General features: G+C 44.9%; 1 protein-coding gene across 4 annotated transcripts in view; it reads left to right on the top strand.

Moving 5' to 3' along the window:
* LOC129820152 (tubulointerstitial nephritis antigen-like) overlaps window positions 1–19,781 on the top strand; it is a 55,414-nt gene extending 35,633 nt beyond the window's left edge. For all 4 annotated transcript variants that reach the window (XM_055877085.1, XM_055877086.1, XM_055877088.1 and 1 more), the window contains exons 6-12: window positions 2,139–2,265; window positions 2,594–2,744; window positions 2,909–3,095; window positions 4,422–4,467; window positions 9,333–9,456; window positions 16,300–16,345; window positions 16,669–19,781. In XM_055877085.1, coding sequence (XP_055733060.1) covers window positions 2,139–2,265; window positions 2,594–2,744; window positions 2,909–3,095; window positions 4,422–4,467; window positions 9,333–9,456; window positions 16,300–16,345; window positions 16,669–16,836 — 849 coding nt within the window. In that variant the 3' untranslated portion in view covers window positions 16,837–19,781. The remainder of the gene's footprint in view (window positions 1–2,138; window positions 2,266–2,593; window positions 2,745–2,908; window positions 3,096–4,421; window positions 4,468–9,332; window positions 9,457–16,299; window positions 16,346–16,668) is intronic.
* Window positions 19,782–24,677: the final 4,896 nt, after the last annotated feature.

Genomic DNA, 24,677 nt, shown 5'->3' with positions numbered 1-24,677 from the left:
GTGGGAAGCTTGTGGAAGGCTACCCGACACGTTTGACCCAAGTTAAACAATTTAAAGGCAATGCTACCAAATACTAATTGAGTGTATGTAAACTTTTGACCCACTGGGAATGTGATGAAAGAAATAAAAGCTGAAATAAATAATTCTCTCTACTATTATTCTGACATTTCACATTCTTAAAATAAGTGGTGATCCTAACTGACCTAAAACAGGGACTTTTTACTCAGATTAAATGTCAGGAATTGTGAAAAACTAAGCTTAAATGTATTTGGCTAAGGTGCATGCAAACTTCCGACTTCACCTTTACCTGCAAGGTTAAGCATGCCTCCCACCTCCATACCAGGCCTGTCTCCGTCCCAATGTATAGTGCTCTAATTTTGACCAGGACCCATAGGGCTCCATAGGGTTCATAGGGCTCCATAGGGCTCCGTAGGGCTCATAGGGCTCCATAGGGCTCATAGGGCTCCATAGGGCTCATAGGGTTCCATAGGGGCTCATAGGGCTCCATAGGGCTCCATAGAGCTCCATAGTGCGCCAAATGGCTCTATAGGGCTCCGTAGGGCTCCGTAGGGCTCTGTAGGGCTCCATAGGGCTCTGGGAAAGGTAGGGAACTATGTAGGGAACAACGTCAGAAACTTAGGCCAAATGGTCCTAATCGTCTGTGAATCAGTCATCTCTACCGGAATAACTTATCAGACTTTTGCCAACGATTTGCATGTGTTACACAGTCATCTTACTGTATTTACATTCATGAAAGTCCTATTATGGATAATTATTCACCTTGCGCTGAGCGAGCTCCACACAAAAGCATCAATAGGAAGTTGTTGTTGTTGGTTTGTCAGTCACCTCTTGTTGTTGGTTTGTCAGCCTCCTCTTGTTGTTGGTTTGTCAGCCTCCTCTTGTTGGTTTGTCAGCCTCCTCTTGTTGGTTTGTCAGCCTCCTCTTGTTGTTGGTTTGTCAGCCTCCTCTTGTTGGTTTGTCAGCCTCTTCTTGTTGTTGGTTTGTCAGCCTCCTCTTGCTGTTGGTTTGTCAGCCTCCTCTTGTTGTTGGTTTGTCAGCCTCCTCTTGTTTTGGTTTGTCAGCCGCCTCTTGTTGGTTTGTCATTCTCCTCTTGTTGGTTTGTCAGCCTCCTCTTGCTGTTGGTTTGTCAGCCCTCCTCTTGTTGTTGGTTTGTCAGCCTCCTCTTGTTATTGGTTTGTCAGCCTCCTCTTGTTGTTTGTTTGTCAGCCTCCTCTTGTTGTTGGTTTGTCAGTCTCCTCTTGTTGTTGGTTTGTCATCCTCCTCTTGTTGTTGGTTTGTCAGCCTCCTCTTGTTGGTTTGTCAGCCTCCTGTTGTTGTTGGTTTGTCAGCCTCCTCTTGCTGTTGGTTTGTCAGCCTCCTCTTGCTGTTGGTTTGTCAGCCTCCTCTTGCTGTTGGTTTGTCAGCCTCCTCTTGTTGGTTTGTCAGCCTCGTCTTGTTGTTGGTTTGTCAGCCTCCTCTTGTTGTTGATTTGTCAGCCTCGTCTTGTTGGTTTGTCAGCCTCCTCTTGTTGTTGGTTTGTCAGCCTCCTCTTGTTGTTGGTTTGTCAGTCTCCTCTTGTTGTTGGTTTGTCAGTCTCCTCTTGTTGTTGGTTTGTCAGCCTCCTCTTGCTGTTGGTTTGTCAGCCTCCTCTTGTTAGTTTGTCATTCTCCTCTTGTTGGTTTTTCAGTCACCTCTTGTTGTTGGTTTGTCAGCCTCCTCTTGTTGTTGGTTTGTCAGCCTCCTCTTGTTGGTTTGTCATTCTCCTCTTGTCAGTTTGTCAGTCACCTCTTGTTGTTGGTTTGTCAGTCTCCTCTTGTTGTTGGTTTGTCAGCCTCCTCTTGTTGGTGGTTTGTCAGCCTCCTCTTGTTGATGGTTTGTCAGCCTCCTCTTGTTTTGGTTTTTCAGCCTCCTCTTGTTGGTTTGTCAGCCTCCTCTTGTTGTTGGTTTGTCAGCCTACTCTTGCTGTTGGTTTGTCAGGCTCTTACCGTCTGGCCGCTGGAACACCTACTGTAGGTTTTGGGGAGTAATAATTAATTTTATTTGTATACTTCCAAATAAAATATCACGGTGGTCAAGTACATTGAAACAGGATTGAAACCGCACATTAGCTAATTCCTGTTCGCTATCCCCATGCTCAGGTGAATATGGATACTCAGAATGACCGTCTGCCTCAGTACTTCAACGCAGCAGAGAAGTGGCCTGGAAAGATCCATGAACCCCTGGACCAGGGCAACTGTGCTGCGTCCTGGGCCTTCTCTACTGCAGGTGAGACACAAAATGCTAGTAAAACACTGGCAGAATACTGGCAAATGCAAGTAAATACGGGCAAAATATTGACAAAGTACTGGTAAAATACTAGCAAAAGGCTGGTAAAATGCTGGCAGAATACTGGTAAAACGCTGGTATTTTGGTGAATTACTGGAATTTTTGTAAAATACTGGTAAATGTGGGTCAAGAAAATATAGCTGGTAAAATGGTCATAAAATGACTTATTTGAAGTTCCATCTCATTCCCACATAACATCTCTTAGGACATTTCACAGAGTTTATTTTAAGACAATCTCTTTCTTTCTATCTCACTTTCCATTGATCAGCGGTGGCATCGGATCGAATCTCCATCCAGTCGATGGGTCACATGACCCCTCAGCTGTCGCCCCAGAACCTAATTTCCTGTGACACGCGCAACCAAGGGGGCTGTGCTGGAGGACGTATCGACGGAGCCTGGTGGTACCTGAGACGCAGAGGGTAGGACATATTTCACTGTGACACCAGGCACAATATTTTTTTATGATAAAATTAAAGGTCAGTTTAAGTTTTTTTAGCTGTGAGTTAATGATTTATTGAATACGCTATGTTCTCTATCTCTCATCATCTATCTGTCTCCATCTCTCTCTCTCTCTCTCTCTTAGTGTGGTGACAAAGGAGTGCTACCCGTTCTCTGCTCCCCAGCATACGCCAGCGGAGGTGGGCCGCTGTATGATGCAGAGTCGCTCTGTGGGCAGAGGGAAGAGACAGGCTACTGCACGCTGCCCCAGCACACACACCTACCACAATGATATCTACCAGTCTACACCTCCCTACAGGCTCTCATCAAACGTATGTACACACACACACACACACACTATTACCACCATCAAAACATCTCCTGTCCAACACCTCTCCACGGGATGTGTACCTCTGACATCAGTTTATCACCGCTTGCAAAACATACTCTGTAATCCTCCATAACCATGGTAAAGTATGTTGCATGAGCTCTGTACACACCTGGCTGAATTCCTCACGCTACATTAGCCCATAATCTCTCTCACGTGTTTGTCTTAATGTGTTTTCTCTACCGTCAAGAAAGTACAGAAGTCTCCGTTTGCTCGCTCATAAATGAATTCCTTGTGAAGGATGCAGGCCTTTCCATTTCCATGTGGCAGAAAGAGAAAGAGTAGAGGTGTAGATATTAAATGGTAGGCTATAGTTAGATAACTTCTGGGCAACATCAGTCGTCAACATCACTCACCTGTAGGGCCTATTTTCCGGTTTACACTTGAACATGCCAGATTTCTCAACTGATCAGAGACAGAGTGGGTAGCAGCAGGGAATGTTACTGGAGTGAGCTACAGTAGATCAACAGGAAAGCCTGTATCTATTACATTAAGGCTGTGTCCCAAATAGCACCCTATTCCCTACATAGTACACTACCCTATGGACCCTCGTCAAAAGTAGTGCACTATGTAGGGAATAGGGTGCCATTAAGGAGGCAGCCTAATTGTTTCCAGATTACATGTGCACTTAGAGAACCCACATGCACCCACTTGTTTTATATCCTAATCAAAGTAGACCCACTGAGCAACAGCCTACCTGTGGTTTATTACCTCTCACCATCAATCATTCTACATTATGCCTAATGTTGGAAATCATTACAGCATATTTATCTGGCTCTATAACCTCTCAAGTCACCGAGAGATGTACTGTATTATCTACAGATTTATGTTGATATTCCCTCCACTTTGTCTCTTTCATCGAATCACAGTTCTGTCCATCTCTTTCCTTTCATCTAATCACAGATCTGTCCATCTCTTTCCTTTCATCTAATCACAGATCTGTCCATCTCTTTCCTTTCATCTAATCACAGATCTGTCCATCTCTTTCCTTTCATCTAATCACAGATCTGTCCATCTCTTTCCTTTCATCTAATCACAGATCTGTCCATCTCTTTCCTTTCATCTAATCACAGATCTGTCCATCTCTTTCCTTTCATCTAATCACAGATCTGTCCATCTCTTTCCTTTCATCTAATCACAGATCTGTCCATCTCTTTCCTTTCATCTAATCACAGATCTGTCCATCTCTTTCCTTTCATCTAATCACAGATCTGTCCATCTCTTTCCTTTCATCTAATCACAGTTCTGTCCATCTCTTGCTTCTTCACAGGAGAAGGAGATCATGAAGGAGATTATGGATAACGGCCCAGTGCAAGGTAGGATGGTCTAGTGATGATGACTTACTGTGTGTGCACGTGCATGCAATTGCCATCGGCAACTGTAAAATGATGAGATACTGGAACCATATGTGCATGCTGTAGCGCTCAGAGCCATCTCTTGGTTTTCTGAATGAATACAAACGGGCAAGACAGCCTTGGCTTCTGCTTAAGGAGGAAAATTGGGTATGAGAGGATGTGTATCAGATGTTTGGCTATAACTCTGATTTTATCATGCCATTGTTGGACATTGTTGGACTGATATTCAGGAGGAATAGTGACTTTGTACAGGGTATGTAATGTGGTGAACATGCCAGAGACCTAAAAAACATTGTCAGCCACCAGAGGCTTTAGCTTAGAGGGATAGCTGAGGCAGCTCAATTGACAAAAGCTCGAACCCCAGTGATTAGGACTGTTTATAGTGTAGCTTCCAACCCAACCCTTAGTTTATTCACCTTGATATGTAGACTTCTCACCTTCGCCCTAATGATTTTCTTATGATTTGTGGACAATGTCCTAAGATACAATTACTTTGGATACAAATGTGTCACCTGGAAAACACCTGGTTGAAATGAGTTAACGTCACCAAGCATCTGCTAGTATTCATAAACAGACATATCTGAGCTCCCTCTCTCTTTGTAGAACAGAGAGAAGTTCTTAACACATGTTTCACACTGCCTCACAAGCAGTGAAAAGTGTAAAGTGTAAAAAGGTGAGGCCTCAGGTAGGGAATTTGACCTTTGAAAGAACTGTGATGTTGACTGATGTCTGTGACCTCAGACTCAATTCGATCTGGGTCACCTAGCCAGGGGATACAACTGGTGCTCCTGATGCGAGTCATTATACACGGTTGTCCGAAACAATTTAAAATTCCTCAGAAGTTTGGATGGAGAGAGTGAAATGCATAGAAAGGGAAATTGAAAGGAAGAGAGAAATAGAGAATGACAAATAGACAGTGGAATGTAGACTGTGTGAGTGTTAGTACACTGTATACCTTTATGTGCACGTGTATGTGTGTACGTGTGGTTGTACAGAAGTAGCATGAGCCTGTTCCAGCCTTGATGTATTGTTGCAAACAGCAGGACTGAAACATTGGCCTGCTGACAACTTGTTCTTTCTTTTCCCTTGAATTTCTGTTGTTGCCTTTGCCATAGAGGAGTGTGTGTCCTTGTTTATTGGCAGTAAGAGAACAAGAGAATGGTAACCTAGTAAGAACAGGTAGTCCTCCAAATGTGGGAATTACTCAGCGAGAGTTCCAGATTGTTTTTCCCAGTGGGGTTTCTAGTGAGAAAGTCACAGGGAGTTTAGCTCTAATGGGTTTCTAGTGAGAAAGTCACAGGGAGTTTAGCTCTAATGGGTTTCTAGTGCACCGGATCAGAGAGTCCCGACACTACACTTGTACTCTGATGTTTGGGTGTGTTCTACTCAGGGGGAAATTGGAAATTGTCCTCAGAAGAAGTAAGGAAATGATTTACCCAGGTTCGCGTCCTTGCCCCACCGTTCGCTACAATATGGTTGAACATTCAGCATAGAAACGTTTTTCCAGATGTTTAGGTTGGCGTCCAAGGCCTGGTTTCCCGATCGCGATGGAACTTCGGCTTACGACGCATCATCCCTACAACGGCTGGAGATTTATATCACGCGTTTCCCAAAACACCACGCAGAGAGAAAGTTCCCTAAGTGCGTCGTTGAGGCGTGTGTCAATGCTGATAAGAGCTAAAGAAAGGCAGCGCTGCTCTCAGATCAGCTTTCTCCATTCAAATCTTACCTTAACGTTAGAATTATTCCACAATACGGATGACAGATCAGCTCCTAGAGTAGGGTTCTCCAACCCTGTTCCTGGAGATCTACCCTCCTGTAGGTTATCACTCCAACCCTGCTCCTGGAGATCTACCCTCCTGTAGGTTATCACTCCAACCGCAGTTGCATCTAACCTGATTCAGCGTATCAAACAGCTAATTGTAAAAATGAGGTGTGATAGATTAGGGTTGGGGTGAAAACAGACAGGACAGTAGCTCTCCAGGAACAGGGTTGGAGAGCTTCTGTTCTAGAGAGATATTATCACCGAGGGCTTCAAATATTGAGGTGGCTTATTCCAATGCTTACCCTATGATAATGCACTAAATCAGGATTTGGCACAAAATTGCACACGTTGTTACACATCATTAAATATATTTAAGCAAAATTACAGACAGTAGCCTACAATTTGCAAAAGAGAACTCAGTTGAACATTACATTTATTTCAACATATTTAATTATAAACAGTGCATTCGGGAAGAATTCAGTACCCTTGTTCTTTTTCCACATTTTGTTACGTTACAGCCTTATTCCATTCTTGATCAAATCGTTTTTCCCACTCATCAATATACACACAATACCCCATAATGACAAAGCATAAACAGGTTTTTAGATTGTTTTGCAAAGGTATTAAAAATAAAAACATAAATATTATATCTCTCTGTACTTTGCTCCATTCATCTTTCCCTCGATCCCGACTAGTCTTCCAGTCCCTGTACCCACAGCACCATGCTTCACTGTAGGGATGGTGCCAGGTTTCCTCCAGACGTGATGCTTGGCATTAAGGCCAAAGAGTTCAACCTTGGTTTCATCAGACCAGAGATGACCTTGATGACAGCTTTGCACACTCTTGGCATTCTATCAACCAGTTTCACCTGGAATGCTTATCCAACAGTCTTGAAGGAGTTCCCACATATGCTGAGCACTTGTTGGCTGCTTTTCATTCACTCTGCAGTCCAACTCATCCCAAACCATCTCAATTGGGTTGATGTTGGGTGATTGTGGAGGCCAGGTCATCTGATGCAGCACTCCATCATTCTCCTTCTTGGTCAAATAGCCCTTAAATGAGTTGTGTTGGGTCATTGACCTGTTGAAAACAAATATAGTCTACTAAGCGCAAATCAGATGGGATGGCATATTGCTGCAGAATGCTGTGGTAGCCACGCTGGTTAAGTGTGCCTTGAATTAGAAATATATCACAGACAATCTCACCAACAAAGCACCTCACATCATCACACCTCCTCCTCCGTGCTTCAAGGTGGGAAATACACATGCTCTGTGTCTCACAAAGACACAGCTGTTGGAACCAAAGATCTCGAATTTGGACTCATCAGACCAAAAGACAGATTTCCACTGGACTAAAGTCCATTGCTCCTGTTTCTTGGCCCAAACAACTCTCTTCTTATTATTGGTGTCCTTTAGTAATGGTTTCTTTGCAGCAATTTGACCATGAAGGCCTGATTCACACAGTCTCCTCTGAACAGTTGATGTTGAGACGTGTCTGTTACTTGAACTCTGTGAAGCATTTATTTGGGTTGCAATTTCTGAGGCTGGTAACTCTAATGAACTTATCTGCAACAGCAGAGGTAACTCTGGGTCTTCCGTTCCTGTGTTGGTCCTCATGAGAGCCAGTTTCATCATAGCACTTGATGTTTTTTGCGACTGCACTTGAAGAAACTTTCAAAGTTCATGAAATATTCCAGATTTACTGACCTTCATGTCTTAAAGTGATGAAGGAGTGTCATTTCTCTTTGCTTATTTCAGTTGTTCTTGCCATACTATTGGCTTGGTCTTTTACCAAATAGGGCTATCTTCTGTGTACAACGCCTACCTTGTCACAACACAACTGATTGGCTCAAACGCATTTAGAAGGAAAGAAATTCCACACATTTACTTTTAACAAGGCACACCGGTTAATTGAAATGCATTCCAGGTGACTACCTCATGAAGCTGGTTGAGAGAATGCCAAGAGTGTGCAAAGCTGTCATTAAGGCAAAGGGTGGCTACTTTGAAGGATCTCAAATATCAAATATATTTTTATTTGTTTAACACTTTTTTGGTTACTACATGATTCCATAAGTGTTATTTTATAGTTTTGATGTCTTCACTATTATTCTACAATGTAGAAAATAGTAAAAAATAAAGAAAAACCCTTGAATGAGTAGGTGTGCCCAAACTTTTGACTGGTACTGTATATATATTTTTCAATACATTTTAGAATAAGGCTGTAATTGGCAACTTTATATTTGTAGTAGAGCTGTGCCATATGGAAAAAAAATGCTTGTCGCAATAAATTGCCTAAAATAATGCAATAATCATAAATAGAACGATAAGTGTATAACATTAATGTGCACAATAGTTTTTTAAATTATCCTTTCAACTACTACTACCAGATTGATGGTTGTAGCCAATCGCCAATATTAGCAAACTTATTTAATTTCAAACTTCACATTTCTCTAGTATAGGCTACTTATTGTAATAAACGATATCAGCAAAATGCCTGCGATAAGTGATCGGCATGGTCGGTGTCAATCATTTTCGATTCATCGTCCCAGCTCTAATTTGTAGTCAACTTCATTGTAAAGTTATTGGCGGTCACAGAGAGACAGATTAACATCTTGATTCTATGTTTAGCAGAGATCTTCTGTGTATGATGTGGCGTAGAAAACCCCCCCACATCTAACCAAGTAATTAGCTGTTTGATGAGTGGTCTGAGGCAGTCGATAAGTAACAAGCTTTTTAAAGCGCAACTTTAGTAACGATGGTTTTGGGAAAAAGCTTGGAGATTAAACGATGCTCCTACAAAGGTTCGAACGATTACCTTAGCCTTAAGATGGTTTTGGGAAACCAGGCCTTGGTTACCTTTGAACTACAGTGATGCTTTCTTTACCTAATATGGGTTAATAGGAAAGTTGATTATATCTATGTTTTTCAACAATATTGAAGCATGAACTAAGGGCCTTTGGTTGGTCCTTTTCTAACCATCTGAGAAGCTATAGATTTGTCTGCCTGTATAAAGTGTGGTTCTGTGTTTCCAGTTCATTTAGCTTGTGTTTTTTTTCCTGCAGCCATCCTGGAGGTCCATGAGGACTTCTTCGTCTATAAGAGTGGGATCTATAAACACACAGACGTCAGCTTCACCAAACCGCCACTCTACCGCAAACACAACACACACTCCGTCAGGATCACAGGGTAAGGCTATCAATCATCTGCTGTCTGTTATAGCTTTGTGTTGTCTTCTATCCGTTGTTCTGTGATTACATTTCATTCGACAGTCACTATACAGGTGACATTGCAGCTGACGTGTAAATTACCTTTACAGTCTGTTATAGTGCACTGTGCTATAATTCACCTTGCATTGAATTCCGGCCTAAGTCTACCAACAATAGCAAACCTCAGTATACTTGTTAGCATTTTCCAAGTTATCAAATGATGAAAGCATCTTCATGTATACAGTCCCAGACCGCATGCTACCACAGGTGTGTTATGTTCTCCAGTGTGCCAAAGAGAGATATCCTCCCTCCCCTTCTGTCTGTCGCTCCTTCTGTCGGAGACACACCTTGGCTCCAGTCCTCTATTCCCCAGACAAGCCCCTTAGTTACCACAGAGACCACAAAAATGCAGGCAGACACTACACACCTGGATCACCTCCCCACCCCTTCTCGTCACGCCCCTGTCACTCCACCCCCACCCCTCTGTCTCCCTCTGGGAGTAGAATGAACGAGTCCCTAGACATGGATCTAAGGTCAATGATGATGTTTGGAGGTTAATAGATTAGGTTAGGTTTTTTTTGGGGGGGGGGGGGGGGGGGGTAAGCTGATCCTAGATCTGTGCCTAAAGGCAACGTCTATGAAGAGCGCACATTTCCTCCCAGACAGTATTCTCTCCATCTCCCCTCCATCACCTTTTACCCCCAACACCCCATCCCGGCCAAATACTCACATCATAGTTTAGTCTGAGTGACCAGGTAGTTGTTTTCTGCTGTTTGTCTGGGCTGTGTATTCTAGGCATTACAACCCGTATTACTAGAATGAGGAAAGGCATGCGTTATGAACACACTTCCCTCTTGTAAAGAGCCATTTGATGTGTTTTTCTCCAGCTGGTTTTTAAATGTCAATGACATGCTATACTTTACTATCGGGAAATTATCACCATCTGAGTCTGTTAGCTACCGGTGGAATTTTTGGCTTGTGTGTGTGCATGCGCAGGGGTGTGCGTGTGTGTGTGTGTGTGTGTGTGTGTGCGTGTGTGCGTGCGTGCATGCGCAGGTGTGTGTGTGTGTGTGTGTGTGTGTGTGTGTGTGTGTGTGTGTGTGTGTGTGTGTGTGTGTGTGTGTGTGTGTGTGTGTGTGTGTGTGTGTGTGTCTGTGTCTGTGTGTGTCTGTGTGTGTCTGTGTGTGTCTGGGTGTGTGTGTGTGTGTGTGTGTGTGTGTGTGTGTGTGTGTGTGTGTGTGTGTGTGTGTGTGTGTGTGTGCGTGCGTGCGCTCCAGCGTTGTGCAATGCTGAAGCCACATAATAAAAACTGGAGTTGGAGGGTTTGTTGTCTTTGGCTTGAACAATGCTGTCAGTTGAATAAAAAGGAGCTCTGAGCAGAGCTGCTGAGAGCCGTCATGGAGGCAGTTTCTCTAACTCTTATCTGATCGGCCATTGATCAAGAAAAACAGAGGATGGGGATCCACTTCCTGCCCCGTCCTGCTGCCTTTGTTTGGGTCTCCATGTGATATTGTGTCATTTAACTTTTAGGAATGTGTGTATTTGTCAGTGTGTATTTCTACCTGCATTTTGGTATAATTCATAGCCATGTCTGAAGACTTTATTTACCTATACCTGGTTTGTCTCTGACATCAAGTGAGTGCTCTGTTTGCTTGGTTGCTTGTGAGTATATATTTCACATGGATGTTATAAATGCAGTATATTAGATTATCGGGATTCGGGCAGCAGGCTGAATTTTTCTGGAGCGGATGGTCTGGTGGCAGGAACATAATTACAAATCCTTTATAGACTGCAAATTGACCACAAAAAGACCAAACATATATAATGTCTGACTAAAACATAGCAGTTTCAAACCTTGCTATCATTTATATACAAAACAAATCAAAGTGTATTACAGTGAAATGCTTACTTACAGGCTCTAACCAATAGTGCAAAAAAGGTATTAGGTGAACAATGGGTAAGTAAAGAAATAAAACAACAGTAAAAAGACAGGCTATATACAGTAGCGAGGCTATAAAAGTAGCGAGGCTACATACAGACACCGGTTAGCCAGGCTGATTGAGGTAGTATGTACATGTAGATATGATAAAAGTGACTATGCATATATGATGAACAGAGAGTAGCAGTAGCGTAAAAGAGGGGTTGGCGGGTGGTTAGTGGGACACAGTGCAGATAGCCCGGTTAGCCAATGTGCGGGAGCACTGGTTGGTCGGCCCAATTGAGGTAGTATGTACATGAATGTATAGTTAAAATGACTATGCATATATGATATACAGAGAGTAGCAGCAGTGTAAAAAGAGGGGTTTCGGGTGGGTTGTTGGGGTGGCACACAATGCAAATAGTCCGGGTAGCCATTTGATTACCTGTTCAGGAGTCTTATTGCTTGGGGGTAAAAACTGTTGAGAAGCCTTTTTGTCCTAGACTTGGCACTCCGGTACCGCTTGCCATGCGGTAGTAGAGAGAACATTCTATGACTGGGGTGGCTGGGGTCTTTGACAAATTTTAGGGCCTTCCTCTGACACCGCCTGGTGTAGAGGTCCTGGATGGCAGGCAGCTTAGCCCCAGTGATGTACTCGGCCATACGCACTACCCTCTGTAGTGAACGAGCAATTCCCCTACCAGGCAGTGATGCAACCAGTCAGGATGCTCTCGATGTTGCAGCTGTAGAACATTTTGAGGATCTCAGGACCCATGCCAAATCTTTTTAGTTTCCTGAGGTGGAATAGGCTTTGTCGTTCCCTCTTCACGACTGTCTTGGTGTGTTTGGACCATTCTAGTTTGTTGTTAATGCGGACACCAAGGAACTTGAAGCCCTCAACCTGCTCCACTACAGCCCTGTCGATGAGAATGGGGGCCTTCTCGGTCCTCCTTTTCCTGTAGTCCACAATCATCTCCTTAGTCTTGATTACGTTGAGGGATAGGTTGTTATTCTGGCACCACCTGCCCAGGTCTCTGACCTCCTCCCTATAGGCTGTCTCGTCGTTGTCGGTGATCAGGCCTACCACTGTTGTGTCGTCTGCAAACTTAATGATGGTGTTGGAGACGTGCCTGGCCATGCAGTCGTGGATGAACAGGGAGTACAGGAGGGAACTGAGCACGCACCCCTGGGGAGCTCCAGTGTTGAGGATCAGCGTGGCAGATGTGTTGCTACCTACCCTCACCACCTGGGGGCGGCCCGTCAGGAAGTCCAGGATCCAGTTGCAGAGGGAGGTGTTTAGTCCCAGGATCCTTAGCTTAGTGATGAGCTTTGAGGGTACTATGGTGTTGAACGCTGAGCCGTAATCAATGAACAGCATTCTCACTTAAGTGTTCCTTTTTTCCAGGTGGGAAAGGGTAGTGTGGAGTGGAATAGAGATAGCATCAACTGTGGATCCGTTTGTGCGGTATGCAAATTGGAGTGGGTCTAGGGTTTCTGGGATAATGGTGTTGATGTGAGCCATTACCAACCTTTCAAAGCACTTCATGGCTACGGATGTAAGTGCTACGGGTCTGTAGTCATTTAGTCAGGTTGCCTTTGTGTTCTTGGGCAGAGGGACGATGGTGGTCTGCTTGAAACATGTTGGTATTACAGACTCAATCAGTGACACCTGCCAGTTGGTCAGCACATGCCCGGAGCACACATCCTGGTAATCCGTCTGGCCCCGCGGCCTTGTGTATGTTGACCTTTTTAAAGGTCTTACTCACGTCGGCTACGGAGAGCGTGATCATACAGTCATCTGGAACAGCTGATGCTCTCATGTATGCCTCAGTGTTGCTTGCCTCGAAGCGAGCATAGAAATGATTTAGCTTGTCTGGTAGGCTCGTGCCACTGGGCAGCTCGCGGCTGTGCTTTCCTTTGTAGTTTGTAATAGTTTGCAAGCCCTGCCACATAAGACGAGCGTCGGAGCTGGTGTAGTATGATTCAATCTTAGCCCTGTATTGACGCCTTGCCTGTATGATGGTTTGTCGCAGGGCATAGCAGGATTTCTTGTAAGCTTCCGGGTTAGAGTCCCGCACCTTGAAAGTGGCAGCTCTACCCTTTAGCCTGATGCGGATGTTGCCTGTAATCCATGGCTTCTGGTTGGGGTATGTACGTACAGTCACTGTGGGGACGACGTCCTCAATGCACCTATTGATAAAGCCAGTGACTGATGTGGTGTACTTCTCAATGCCATCGGAAGAATCCCGGAACATATTCCAGTCTGTGACAGCAAAACAGTCCTGTAGTTTAGCATCTGCTTCATCTGACCACTGTTTTATGGACCAAGTCACTGGTGCTTCCTGCTTTAATTTTTGCTTGTAAGCAGGAATCAGGAGGATAGAGTTGTGGTCGGATTTACCAAATAGAGGGCGAGGGAGAGCTTTGACTCTGTGTGTGGAGTACAGGTGATCTAGAATTTTTTTCCCTCTGGTTGCAAATTTAACATGTTGATAGAAGTTTCCCTGCAATCACGTGTCTCTCTATTATGCGTGGGAATACTTGGGAACAGAATCATTTGGAGCTGATTTCCAACAATAAAAAAAAATATATAAAAAAAAGTAAGTTGGGGAACTCTGGTCTCGAGTCTCGGTCTATCAAGATCAATAGCATAAAACTGATTCCCAAATGGCGCCCTATTCCCTTTATAGTGCACTACTTTCACCAAGGCCGATAGTGCTCAGCTCAAAATAAGTGCTCTGTATAGGGAACATGGTGCCATTTGGGACACACTCTAGCTCTGCTCTGTCCTGGAATACTGCTGGAGTATGGTCTGTCCTGTCTGGTCGGTCTGTCCTGGAACACTGCTGGAGTATGGTCTGTCCTGTCTGGTCGGTCTGTCCTGTCTGGTCTGTCCTAAAACGCTGCTCGTGTCTAGTCTGAGCAGCATGCTCTACTGATGATGATGATGATGATGATGGTTGAAGCTCATCTTCCCTTTGCATCCAACCTCCGCTAACACTGCGGTTCTTTCGCTGGTTTGGGCTACGAACGCGAGGCTCGGTGGCTACCGAGGTTATGGATTTGGGGACGGGTTGGGGGGAAGAAGGGGGGTCAGGACAGGGTGCGTAGAGCCTGACTGTCACAAGCTTTGATGTTTTTACAAGCAAAATCCTGCTGCAGTGCGTTCTATTAAGCCAAGGGCCTGGGAACGTTTGTGTTTAGGGCATTGAGGTCCGCTCTGGTGGAAAGGGGATTGTCTGGTGTGTTGAACCCAACTGTACTGGACAGAGAGGGGATCAGGCCCATAGAGGAGGTCAGGGGTAAGGTGGGGGAGGACTGGTATGTCCCTCATTGTCCAGGGGGAACAACGCTAACTGGGGGAGATAAGGGCTCCGTAGTGGTCCAATTCTGTCTGGCTCTCTGGCTCTGCCCGTGTACACACAAGTACACACACACATACACATGTGCACACACACACACGCACAAACGCACACACACGCAAACACACCCACACACACACAGTTTGGCCTCCCAAAACCCACATCCTGCCTTGCCTGGCTATTCAACCACATCGCTCCGGACAAACGCCACGCCCACTAACATTTCTTCTCCACCATGAGTCTGAATTTGATCTTCTTCCCGACAACTTCTCCCATTCTAACCGTTCTGATTGGTCCCAGAAACCGATGGGTTGGGCCAGAGCCTGAACACAAGTGGTTAAAACAGCGTGGGGGACAACGTCCCTCACTTTGGTGTCAGCAGAAATGGCTTCTAGGATGGCAGTCTCAGACTGAATGTATGTAGCGATAGCGGAATTAAAGGGTCGTCAGGCAACCTCCAGTCTCCATCTATTTCAGATGTGGTTGGGATGTTTGTACAGCTGTTTGTATTTGCTTTTTCAGAGCATGATGACCCTTGAACTCTTGTCCAAACCAGAGTCGAGTAATAAAACATTATTCACCAATGTTTTGGTGGCAGGCTACCGAGTTGGCAACAACTGAAAACACAACCTCTCTTTCCCAGCATTCCTATTCCCTCATAAAATATGAGGCCCTAGGAACTGGTGTTCACAAACAGAATGGGAATAGAACTGTAGCAAGGGAGAGGGCAGGGAAAGTCGGTCTAAGACGCAGGGACGATGGGCCAAGTCCGACTGAGGGCAACTGCCAGATAGGACCAGAAGCTAAGGATGATGGGAATGTATGTGCCTTGGCCAGGAGGAGAGAGAGAGAGACCTCTACAGGAGTAAGGTGTATTTATTAGAGCCTCACTCAACCTTCAGCAATGTTGTTGTTGTCTGTGAGATGACAGGAGTCGGGCGGTGACCACTTCCTCACTGGCCATCCCTCTCCTTCCTGTTTCCTGAGCTGCGAGGGGGGAAGTGGCAGAGGGGGGAATTCAGTGTGCTACTGAAGAATCTGAATGATGTGTGTGTGTGTGTGTGTGTGTGTGTGTGTGTGTGTGTGTGTGTGTGTGTGTGTGTGTGTGTGTGTGTGTGTGTGTGTGTGTGTGTGTGTGTGTGTGTGTGTGTGTGTGTGTGTGTGTGTGTGTGTGTGTGTGTGTGGGCAGTATAATCACTCTGGTGTTCCTTAGCCATGGTCATAAATAACATCTTGTTTTCAGGATGCTGTTAAGAGATGAAAGATGTTTTGTACTCAGCATCTCTACCTATACTTATAGCTCTTACTCAAGTTGTGTCAGTTGTGTCAAAACACTCTCAGGTGTGCACATTCTTATGTGGGCGTGGGATATATTTAAAAAGCTACTTGTAAAAGGTTAAAAACAACCCAATTCACAACAGAATAATTGTCCGATTATTTTTACTTCCAGTGAAAAATGAAGAAACCTCTGAAGTTCATAATAATGTATTTCCTTTAGTTGAAAACAATCATGTCAGTAATCCGCCTGTGTGTTCTGTTCCAGGTGGGGAGAAGAGAGGAACTATGATGGGACAACTAAGAAGTACTGGGTAAGTAATGTCTCCTATCACATTACTCATCACATCTTTTTCTCTTTGTTGTCTCTTATTTGTGTAAATATCTTATTATGTATCTACCACAGGAGGTTGGTGGCTCCTTAATTAGGGAGGACAGGCTTGTGGTAATGGCTAGAGCAGATTCAGGGAACGGTATCAAATACATCAAACATATGGTTTCCATGTGTTTGTTGCCATTCCATTTGCTCTGTTTCAGCCATTGTTATGAACCGTCCTCCTCTCATCAGCCTCCTGTGGTCTCTCTCTACTATATCCACATTCTAACCCATGCCACTCTTTCTAATTACTTTTCCCAGATTGCTGCCAACTCGTGGGGGAAGAACTGGGGGGAGAACGGCTACTTCCGCATCGCTCGCGGAGAGAATGAGTGTGAGATCGAGGCGTTCGTGATCGGCGTGTGGGGTAGGGTCACCATGGAAGACATGCAAAGCCACCATCACCACCAACATCGCCGACGCAAGTAGAGACAGGCACTCCAGGAACTCAGCATCCCCAGAGCCCCTACCCTTCACCCCGTACCCACTTCCCCTTCCTACCCTGGGGGAGCAACTCAACCAGCCCCAGACCCCCTACCCTTCACCCCGTACCCACTTCCCCTTCCTACCCTGGGGGAGCAACTCAACCAGCCCCAGACCCCCTACCCTTCACCCCGTACCCACTTCCCCTTCCTACCCTATGGGAGCAACTCAACCAGCCCCAGACCCCCTACCCTTCACCCCGTACCCACTTCCCCTCAGTAGCCCCTACCCTTCACCCTGTACCCACTTCCCCTTCCTACCCTCGGGGTGCAACTCAACCAGCCCCGTACTAAACTCTGGGGGAGCAACACAACCAGAACCCCAGAGTTCACACTCTGACCCTTGGAGGAACCAACTACCCCAAGAACCACTTCTCTTACCCCTTACACCAATATCCCCTTACCCAACACTGGAGGTATTGGGTAAGGCCACCCCCAAGTTAACTCAAGGTTTATGGCATCAAAACAAGCTCACAGGCTTAGAGGGGCTCCTACAGCCTCCCCGGCTTCAGGACACAGCAATAATCTCCTCAGGACTCACTATCCCAAAGACCACACTTCCCAGACTCCTTGGCTTTGGCCTGGGATCGACTGTTTACTTCCTGCTTCTGTTCAGAAGTCTTCATTTCCACTGTTGTGATGATGAAAGGACTGGCTTGATCTCAACTCTCTTTCTCTGTCTTTCGCTCTCTCTCTCTGGAAGCCAAACACTTACGGACGGATTGGGATAGTGAGAACCAGAGAGATAGAATGTTAGATGACACAAGCACCAGAGAGAAACTAACAATCCACTTGTGTTACAGTTTAGTTAGTGTTATCACTGAGGACCTAACTCTTAATCATGCTAGCTATATCATTGATTAATGTATTCCTATTACTGTCAGCAGATCTGCAGTTGCAGTAGCCACGCATCTCTCTACACATTCCAAAAAAGCTGCATTTTACACTGGAAAGAGTCCTGGTCTAAGGCTTGGTGGTAGGTGGGATTGAGTTTAGTGAACTGTCCTTTTGACCAATAATTTATTTCCCCTCATTTACCAAAAAACGATGTTTTCTTTTTAGTACAATCCTGTACTATGCTAAGTGCATAGTACAGGATGGAGTCTCTGCAAGCTCTGGAAATGTTCAGTACCACATAACCTGTCTGGTTATGGAAGAGATGGTGTCAATCTTCCAATGATATCAAATCAACTTCAGTCTCATGACCATGACAGCTCTTGACTGAATCCAACTGCTTGAACATAACCTTTCTGTAAGAATAATTTTAGTGGGTCAACCATTTAAAAATATCCCTTAATAGACAGTATACACTCTTAGAAGTAATAGAGCCTGGAAGAACCTTTAGAACCAAAGAACCAATTCTAAAAATTATTCGAGGAACCCCTGTGGAAAGGTTTAAATCTGAACCTTTTTGTGATGAGTGAGGTTCAATTTTGAACCTTTTTAATAATATATTGTAGAGGTGGCAGCCTATCAGAAGATTGGAGGTGTATCTTATTGGAGGTGTGGCTTTCAGATAGTTATTTTTGGCCACCCATGACAGTAAATGTCATTCTTGTTCATCATGTAAAGTTTCATCATGTTTCAAATGTCAATTTTCCTTGAATATTTATGCATATTACATATTCTAATATAATATTAATAATATTAACATTGCTGATGACATAAGGTCCAAAATTGGGATTTGCATAGGCTCTTGAGGAACTCATACACCTCTGTAAGCCTCATTGAAGCTACAGAACTGTCATTGTTCAACCTTAACATGTGATGAAAATACAACAGAAAATCTGAAAGCCACACCCCTACCAAGCCACACCTCCAGTCCAGGGTTCCTACAGGAACACTTTGCTACATTGAAACATGAAAGGTTCCTCCAAGAACCCCTCAACTAACCTAAGGTGCAAATATTGAGGAACTCCAGGGGTTCATTGACTACCTCCAGTGTTCCTCGAGTCACCACTAATTCTAAGAGTGTACAGTACATTTGAAAGCAGAGATGAAGCAAGCAAGGAGCTTTAAAAAAACACTTTCCGTTTATTAATCAGCTGGTTGACAAAAACATATCTTGGAAAAAATGAGGCATTGATTGAAATATCTGAGTTGTCATTTCTTTGAAGAAGGTAAAATGGCCACCACCATGTCATTTTCAGATGTTGCTTCAACATGGAATCGTCTTGGTTGATCAAATACCTTAAAGAAATAAGCGCTGTTTTTGACCTCTGGTTGAAAGTATCCAAAGTATGTGTATTATAATCTTCATCTGTTTCATTCCGCGTACACTGTGTTACTATAATGCTGAAAGTATTGTTGTATTTTACTCCTATTTTCTTACTTGCTTTGAGAGATGTGGTTGTCTCACACACTCACTCCTCTCCCCTGACCAGCTGCTTTGAGAGTGCTTGCGTGGTGCACTTACTCCTTCTGAAGGTGAACGCACACAAAGTGCCTGACTCTAGGGAGAGGAGGAGGTCGGACTCAGCTGCCAAAGTCTGTTCAATGCTCTTTCATTATAGCCTAAATCTCACAGACGCAACATGCCACTAACACTTCAGTATTCAGCATTAGGCATGTAGGCCTACAACAGACTAATTGTGACATTTCAAAGGTTGTGCATTTCCAAAGAAGTGTTAGGTAGGTAGCTCAAGCCTCAACTGAAGCCAGTAATCACACAGGTTCTGATATACTGATATAACTTGATATAACTGCCTTATGTAATGTTGCCCTAGGTGCTCTTTTTATACTGTCTCCAATTCAGATATATTATTTCTGTGCCTATCATGAGGTTTAATGTCTAAGTTTCCAGAGGTGGCAACTGTCCTTTTAGAGACCACATCATGTATCAGTTCACACTGTGCAGTCTCACTTCACAATAAACTGCTTGGCTTCCCAGAAGTTATGTCTTTTTAACTGTGCCACCTTTCCAATATGGCTTCCAGTTTTCACATTGTTAATGTCAATCCTATATCCAATTTCGTACATTTCGAGTAGGCCTCAGTTTTAAACCCCCATTACAACCGTCACCTCATGAGAAAAGGATAGAGATGCAGGAACACCGATAGGTTCAGATGAACAAGCAATGTTCAATGTGGAGGAAGGGTACACTCTTAGAAATAAGGGTTCCAAAAGGATTCTTCGGCTGTCCCCATAGGAGAACCCTTTTTGTTCGAGGTAGAACCCTTTTGAGTAATCTGGAGGCGAAAGAAACGCACACCTGTTTAGGCGAGGTGCTGGCTAGCAGAGTAGAACTCCTGTTTAGGAGAGGTGCTGGCTAGCAAAGTAGAACACCTGTTTAGGAGAGGTGCTGGCTAGCAGAGTAGAACACCTGTTTAGGAGAGGTGCTGGCTAGCAGAGTAGAACACCTGTTTAGGAGAGGTGCTGGCTAGCAGAGTAGAACACCTGTTTAGGAGAGGTGCTGGCTAGCAGAGTAGAACACCTGTTTAGGAGAGGTGCTGGCTAGCAGAGTAGAACACCTGTTTAGGAGAGGTGCTGGCTAGCGGAGTAGAACACCTGTTTAGGAGAGGTGCTGGCTAATGGAGTAGAACACCTGTTTAGGCGAGGTGCTGGCTAGCGGAGTAGAACACCTGTTTAGGAGAGGTGCTGGCTAGCGGAGTAGAACACCTGTTTAGGAGAGGTGCTGGCTAGCAGAGTAGAACACCTGTTTAGGAGAGGTGCTGGCTAGCAGAGTAGAACACCTGTTTAGGAGAGGTGCTGGCTAGCAGAGTATAACACCTGTTTAGGAGAGGTGCTGGCTAGCGGAGTAGAACACCTGTTTAGGAGAAGTGCTGGCTAGCAGAGTAGAACTCCTGTTTAGGAGAGGTGCTGGCTAGCAGAGTAGAACACCTGTTTAGGAGAGGTGCTGGCTAGCAGAGTATAACACCTGTTTAGGAGAGGTGCTGGCTAGCGGAGTAGAACACCTGTTTAGGAGAAGTGCTGGCTAGCAGAGTAGAACTCCTGTTTAGGAGAGGTGCTGGCTAGCAGAGTAGAACTCCTGTTTAGGAGAGGTGCTGGCTAGCAGAGTAGAACACCTGTTTAGGAGAGGTGCTGGCTAGCAGAGTAGAACACCTGTTTAGGAGAGGTGCTGGCTAGCAGAGTAGAACACCTGTTTAGGAGAGGTGCTGGCTAGCAGAGTAGAACACCTGTTTAGGAGAGGTGCTGGCTAGCAGAGTAGAACACCTGTTTAGGAGAGGTGCTGGCTAGCAGAGTAGAACACCTGTTTAGGAGAGGTGCTGGCTAGCAGAGTAGAACACCTGTTTAGGAGAGGTGCTGGCTAGCAGAGTAGAACACCTGTTTAGGAGAGGTGCTGGCTAGCAGAGTAGAACACCTGTTTAGGAGAGGTGCTGGCTAGCAGAGTAGAACTCCTGTTTAGGAGAGGTGCTGGCTAGCAGAGTAGAACACCTGTTTAGGAGAGGTGCTGGCTAGCAGAGTATAACACCTGTTTAGGAGAGGTGCTGGCTAGCAAAGTAGAACACCTGTTTAGGAGAGGTGCTGGCTAGCGGAGTAGAACACCTGTTTAGGAGAGGTGCTGGCTAGCAGAGTAGAACACCTGTTTAGGAGAGGTGCTGGCTAGCGGAGTAGAACACCTGTTTAGGAGAGGTGCTGGCTAGCAGAGTAGAACACCTGTTTAGGAGAGGTGCTGGCTAGCAGAGTAGAACTCCTGTTTAGGAGAGGTGCTGGCTAGCGGAGTAGAACACCTGTTTAGGAGAGGTGCTGGCTAGCAGAGTAGAACACCTGTTTAGGAGAGGTGCTGGCTAGCGGAGTAGAACACCTGTTTAGGAGAGGTGCTGGCTAGCGGAGTAGAACACCTGTTTAGGCGAGGTGCTGGCTAGCAGAGTAGAACACTTGGAAAGGAAATGAGAGACGCACTCTAGGAGCTCAGATGCAATAATTGAATAACCTAATAACCAACGTTTCCACAGACAAGCTGTCTTCATCAGGGTATAATTCAGCAATAAGTCCCGAGGTGTTGTGGTATATGGCCAATATACCACGGCTAAGGGCTGTTCTTAAGCACGATGCAACATGGAGTGCGTGGACAAAGCCTTCAGTGTATTGGCCATACTATATATCACAAACCCCCGAGGTACCTTATTGCTATTATAAACTGGTTACCAATGTAATTATGGCAATAAAAATATTTTTTTTGTCATACACATGGTATAAGGTCTGATATACCATGGCTGTCAGCCAATCAGCATTCAGGGCTCGAACCACCCAGTTTATAATGACAAACACTGCGGGTCACTAGTTTATATAGTGGCAAAGGACACACACAGGTGTCTGTAATCATGGCCGGCTGTGGTTTGATTTCATTGGTTAATTAACAGATATAAATAGAACATATAGAAAGCATGAAAGGATAACATCTGATCATAAATGCAATTGGCTACATAGTCTACATAGGCAAAATCACAATAATCACAAGAATGGCTTCAGATCAAAGTCTACATTGAGACAGAAGGGAGCAATGGTTTTTAAATTAAAGATCCAGGCAGCCTCTCATTTTAACTATAAATTGTCAAGGTCACCCCATCTCCTTGGGAGGGTGACGGGTTTGATGCCGATATAACATAGGGACGAAATAGAGTAGTTTGCTTCCAAAAAGTGGGTACGTCGAGTTTTTGCACCTAATGGTGCTACGATGCTCCGAGATTCGTGCTTTTAATTCGCGCTTCGTTTACCCACATCATTTTTACCACAAGGACAAGTTATAAGATAAATAACTGCCTTAGTGGAGCACATGATAATACCTTTGATTGGGATCTGTTTCCCTGTTTGGGGGTGTTTGAAGGATCTACATTTATAAGTGCATTGCATTGAGCGCAGACAATACACTTGTAGTTTCCATCCAGTAGGGGCGCAAATAGACATTGTGCAGGGGTATTTTGGGGTGGTAAATCAGAGTATACCAACTCATCTCTGAGATTTCTGCCCTGCGAGAATACGACCATCGGAGGGTCCGAAAACACATTACCGATACTGTCATCGGATCTTAGAATGTGCCAATGTTTGTGAATGATTCCCTTAATTTGTTCAGAGCATTTTAAATAGTGGGTAGTAATAACCCAATAATGCTTATTTTTGCGAGACTGTCCTTGAAAGAGAACATGTCTCGATTTGTTTTGGATTTTCTCAATGGCAGTAATAATCTGACCATTTTTGTACCCACTCTCCTTGAATTTTCTTTGCGTCTCAGCCATATTTCTGTCGAAATCTGACCGTTTTTTGCAAATTCTTTTGATTCGACAGAATTGGCTTTAGGGTAAACTGTTTATTAGGGGAAGCAGGGAGTACAGGTCCCGCCATACACGCCTCCAACTCGATCATCAAGTTTGCAGACGACACAACGGTAGTAGACTTGATCACCAACAACGACAAGACCGGCTATAGGGAGGAGGTGAGGGCACTTGGAGTGTGGTGTCAAGAAAACAACCTCTAACTCAATGTCAACAAAACAAAGGAAATGATCGTGAACTTCAGGAAACAGCAGAGGGAGCACCCCCCCCCCCCCTATTCACATCGACGGGACAGCAGTGGAGAAGGTGGAAAGTTTTAAGTTCCTCGGCGTACACATCACGGACAAACTGAAATGGTCCACCACACAGACAGTGTGGTGAAGAAGGCACAACAGCACCTCTTCAACCTCAGGAGGCTGAAGAAATTTGGCTTGTCACCTAAAACCCTCACAAACTTTTACAGATGCACAATTGAGAGCATTCTGTCGGGCTGTATCACCGCCAGGTACGGCAACTGCACCGCCCACAACCGCAGGGCACTCCAGACGGTGGTGCGGTATGCACAACACATCACCGGGGGCAAAATACCTGCCCTCCAGGACACCTAAAGCACCCGATGTCACAGAGAGGCCAAAAAAATCATCAAGGACAACAACCACCCGAGCCACTGCCTGTTCACCCCGCTACCATCCAGAAGGCGAGGTCAGTACAGGTGCATCAAAGCTGGGACCGAGAGACTGAAAAATAGCTTCTATCTCAAGGCCATCAGACTGATAAACAGCCATCATTAACACAGAGAGGCTGCTTTCTACATACAGACTTGAAATCATTGGCCACTAACAAATGGATCACTAGTCATTTTATTACTGCCACTTTAATTAATAACGATGTTTACATTTCTTACATTACTCATCCCATCTCTTCTAAATCGTTGTTCTCTGGCCTCCTGGGTGGCGCAGTGGTCTAAGGCACTGCATCGCAGTGCTACTCTGGGTTCGAGCCCAGGCTCTGTCACAGCCGACCATGGAGGTCCATGGGGCGAAGCAAAATTGGCCTAGCGTCGTCCGGGTTAGGGAGGGTTTGGCCGGTAGGGATATCCTTGTCTCATCGCACACTAGTGACTCCTGTGGCGGGCCGGGTGCAGTGCGCGCTAACCAAGGTGTCCAGGTGGACGGTGTTTCCTCCGACACATTGGTGCGGCTGGCTTCCGGGTTGGATGCACGCTGTGTTAAGAAGCAGTGCGGCTTGGTTGGGTTGTGTTTCGGAGGACGCATGGCTCTCGACCTTCGTCTCTTTCGAGCCCGTACTGGAGTTGTAGCGATGAGACAAGACAGTAACTACTAACAATTGAGAATTTAAAAAATATATATTTTTTTTTTACATTTTAAAATCATTGTTCTCTTGTTCCTCCTGGACTGTACTGTATTTTATACAGTACTATGCCGCTCGGTCATTGCTCATCTATATATTTATATGTTCATATTCTTATTCCATCCCAGTAGATTTGTGTGTATTAGGTAGTTGTTGTGGAATTGTTTGATTACTTGTTAGATAT

The sequence above is a fragment of the Salvelinus fontinalis genome, chromosome 22 (genome assembly GCF_029448725.1).
Source record: "Salvelinus fontinalis isolate EN_2023a chromosome 22, ASM2944872v1, whole genome shotgun sequence".
Lineage (NCBI taxonomy): Eukaryota > Metazoa > Chordata > Actinopteri > Salmoniformes > Salmonidae > Salvelinus > Salvelinus fontinalis.
The sequence above is the reverse complement of the archived record's forward strand: the minus strand, read 5'-3'. Positions and strand labels throughout refer to the sequence as shown.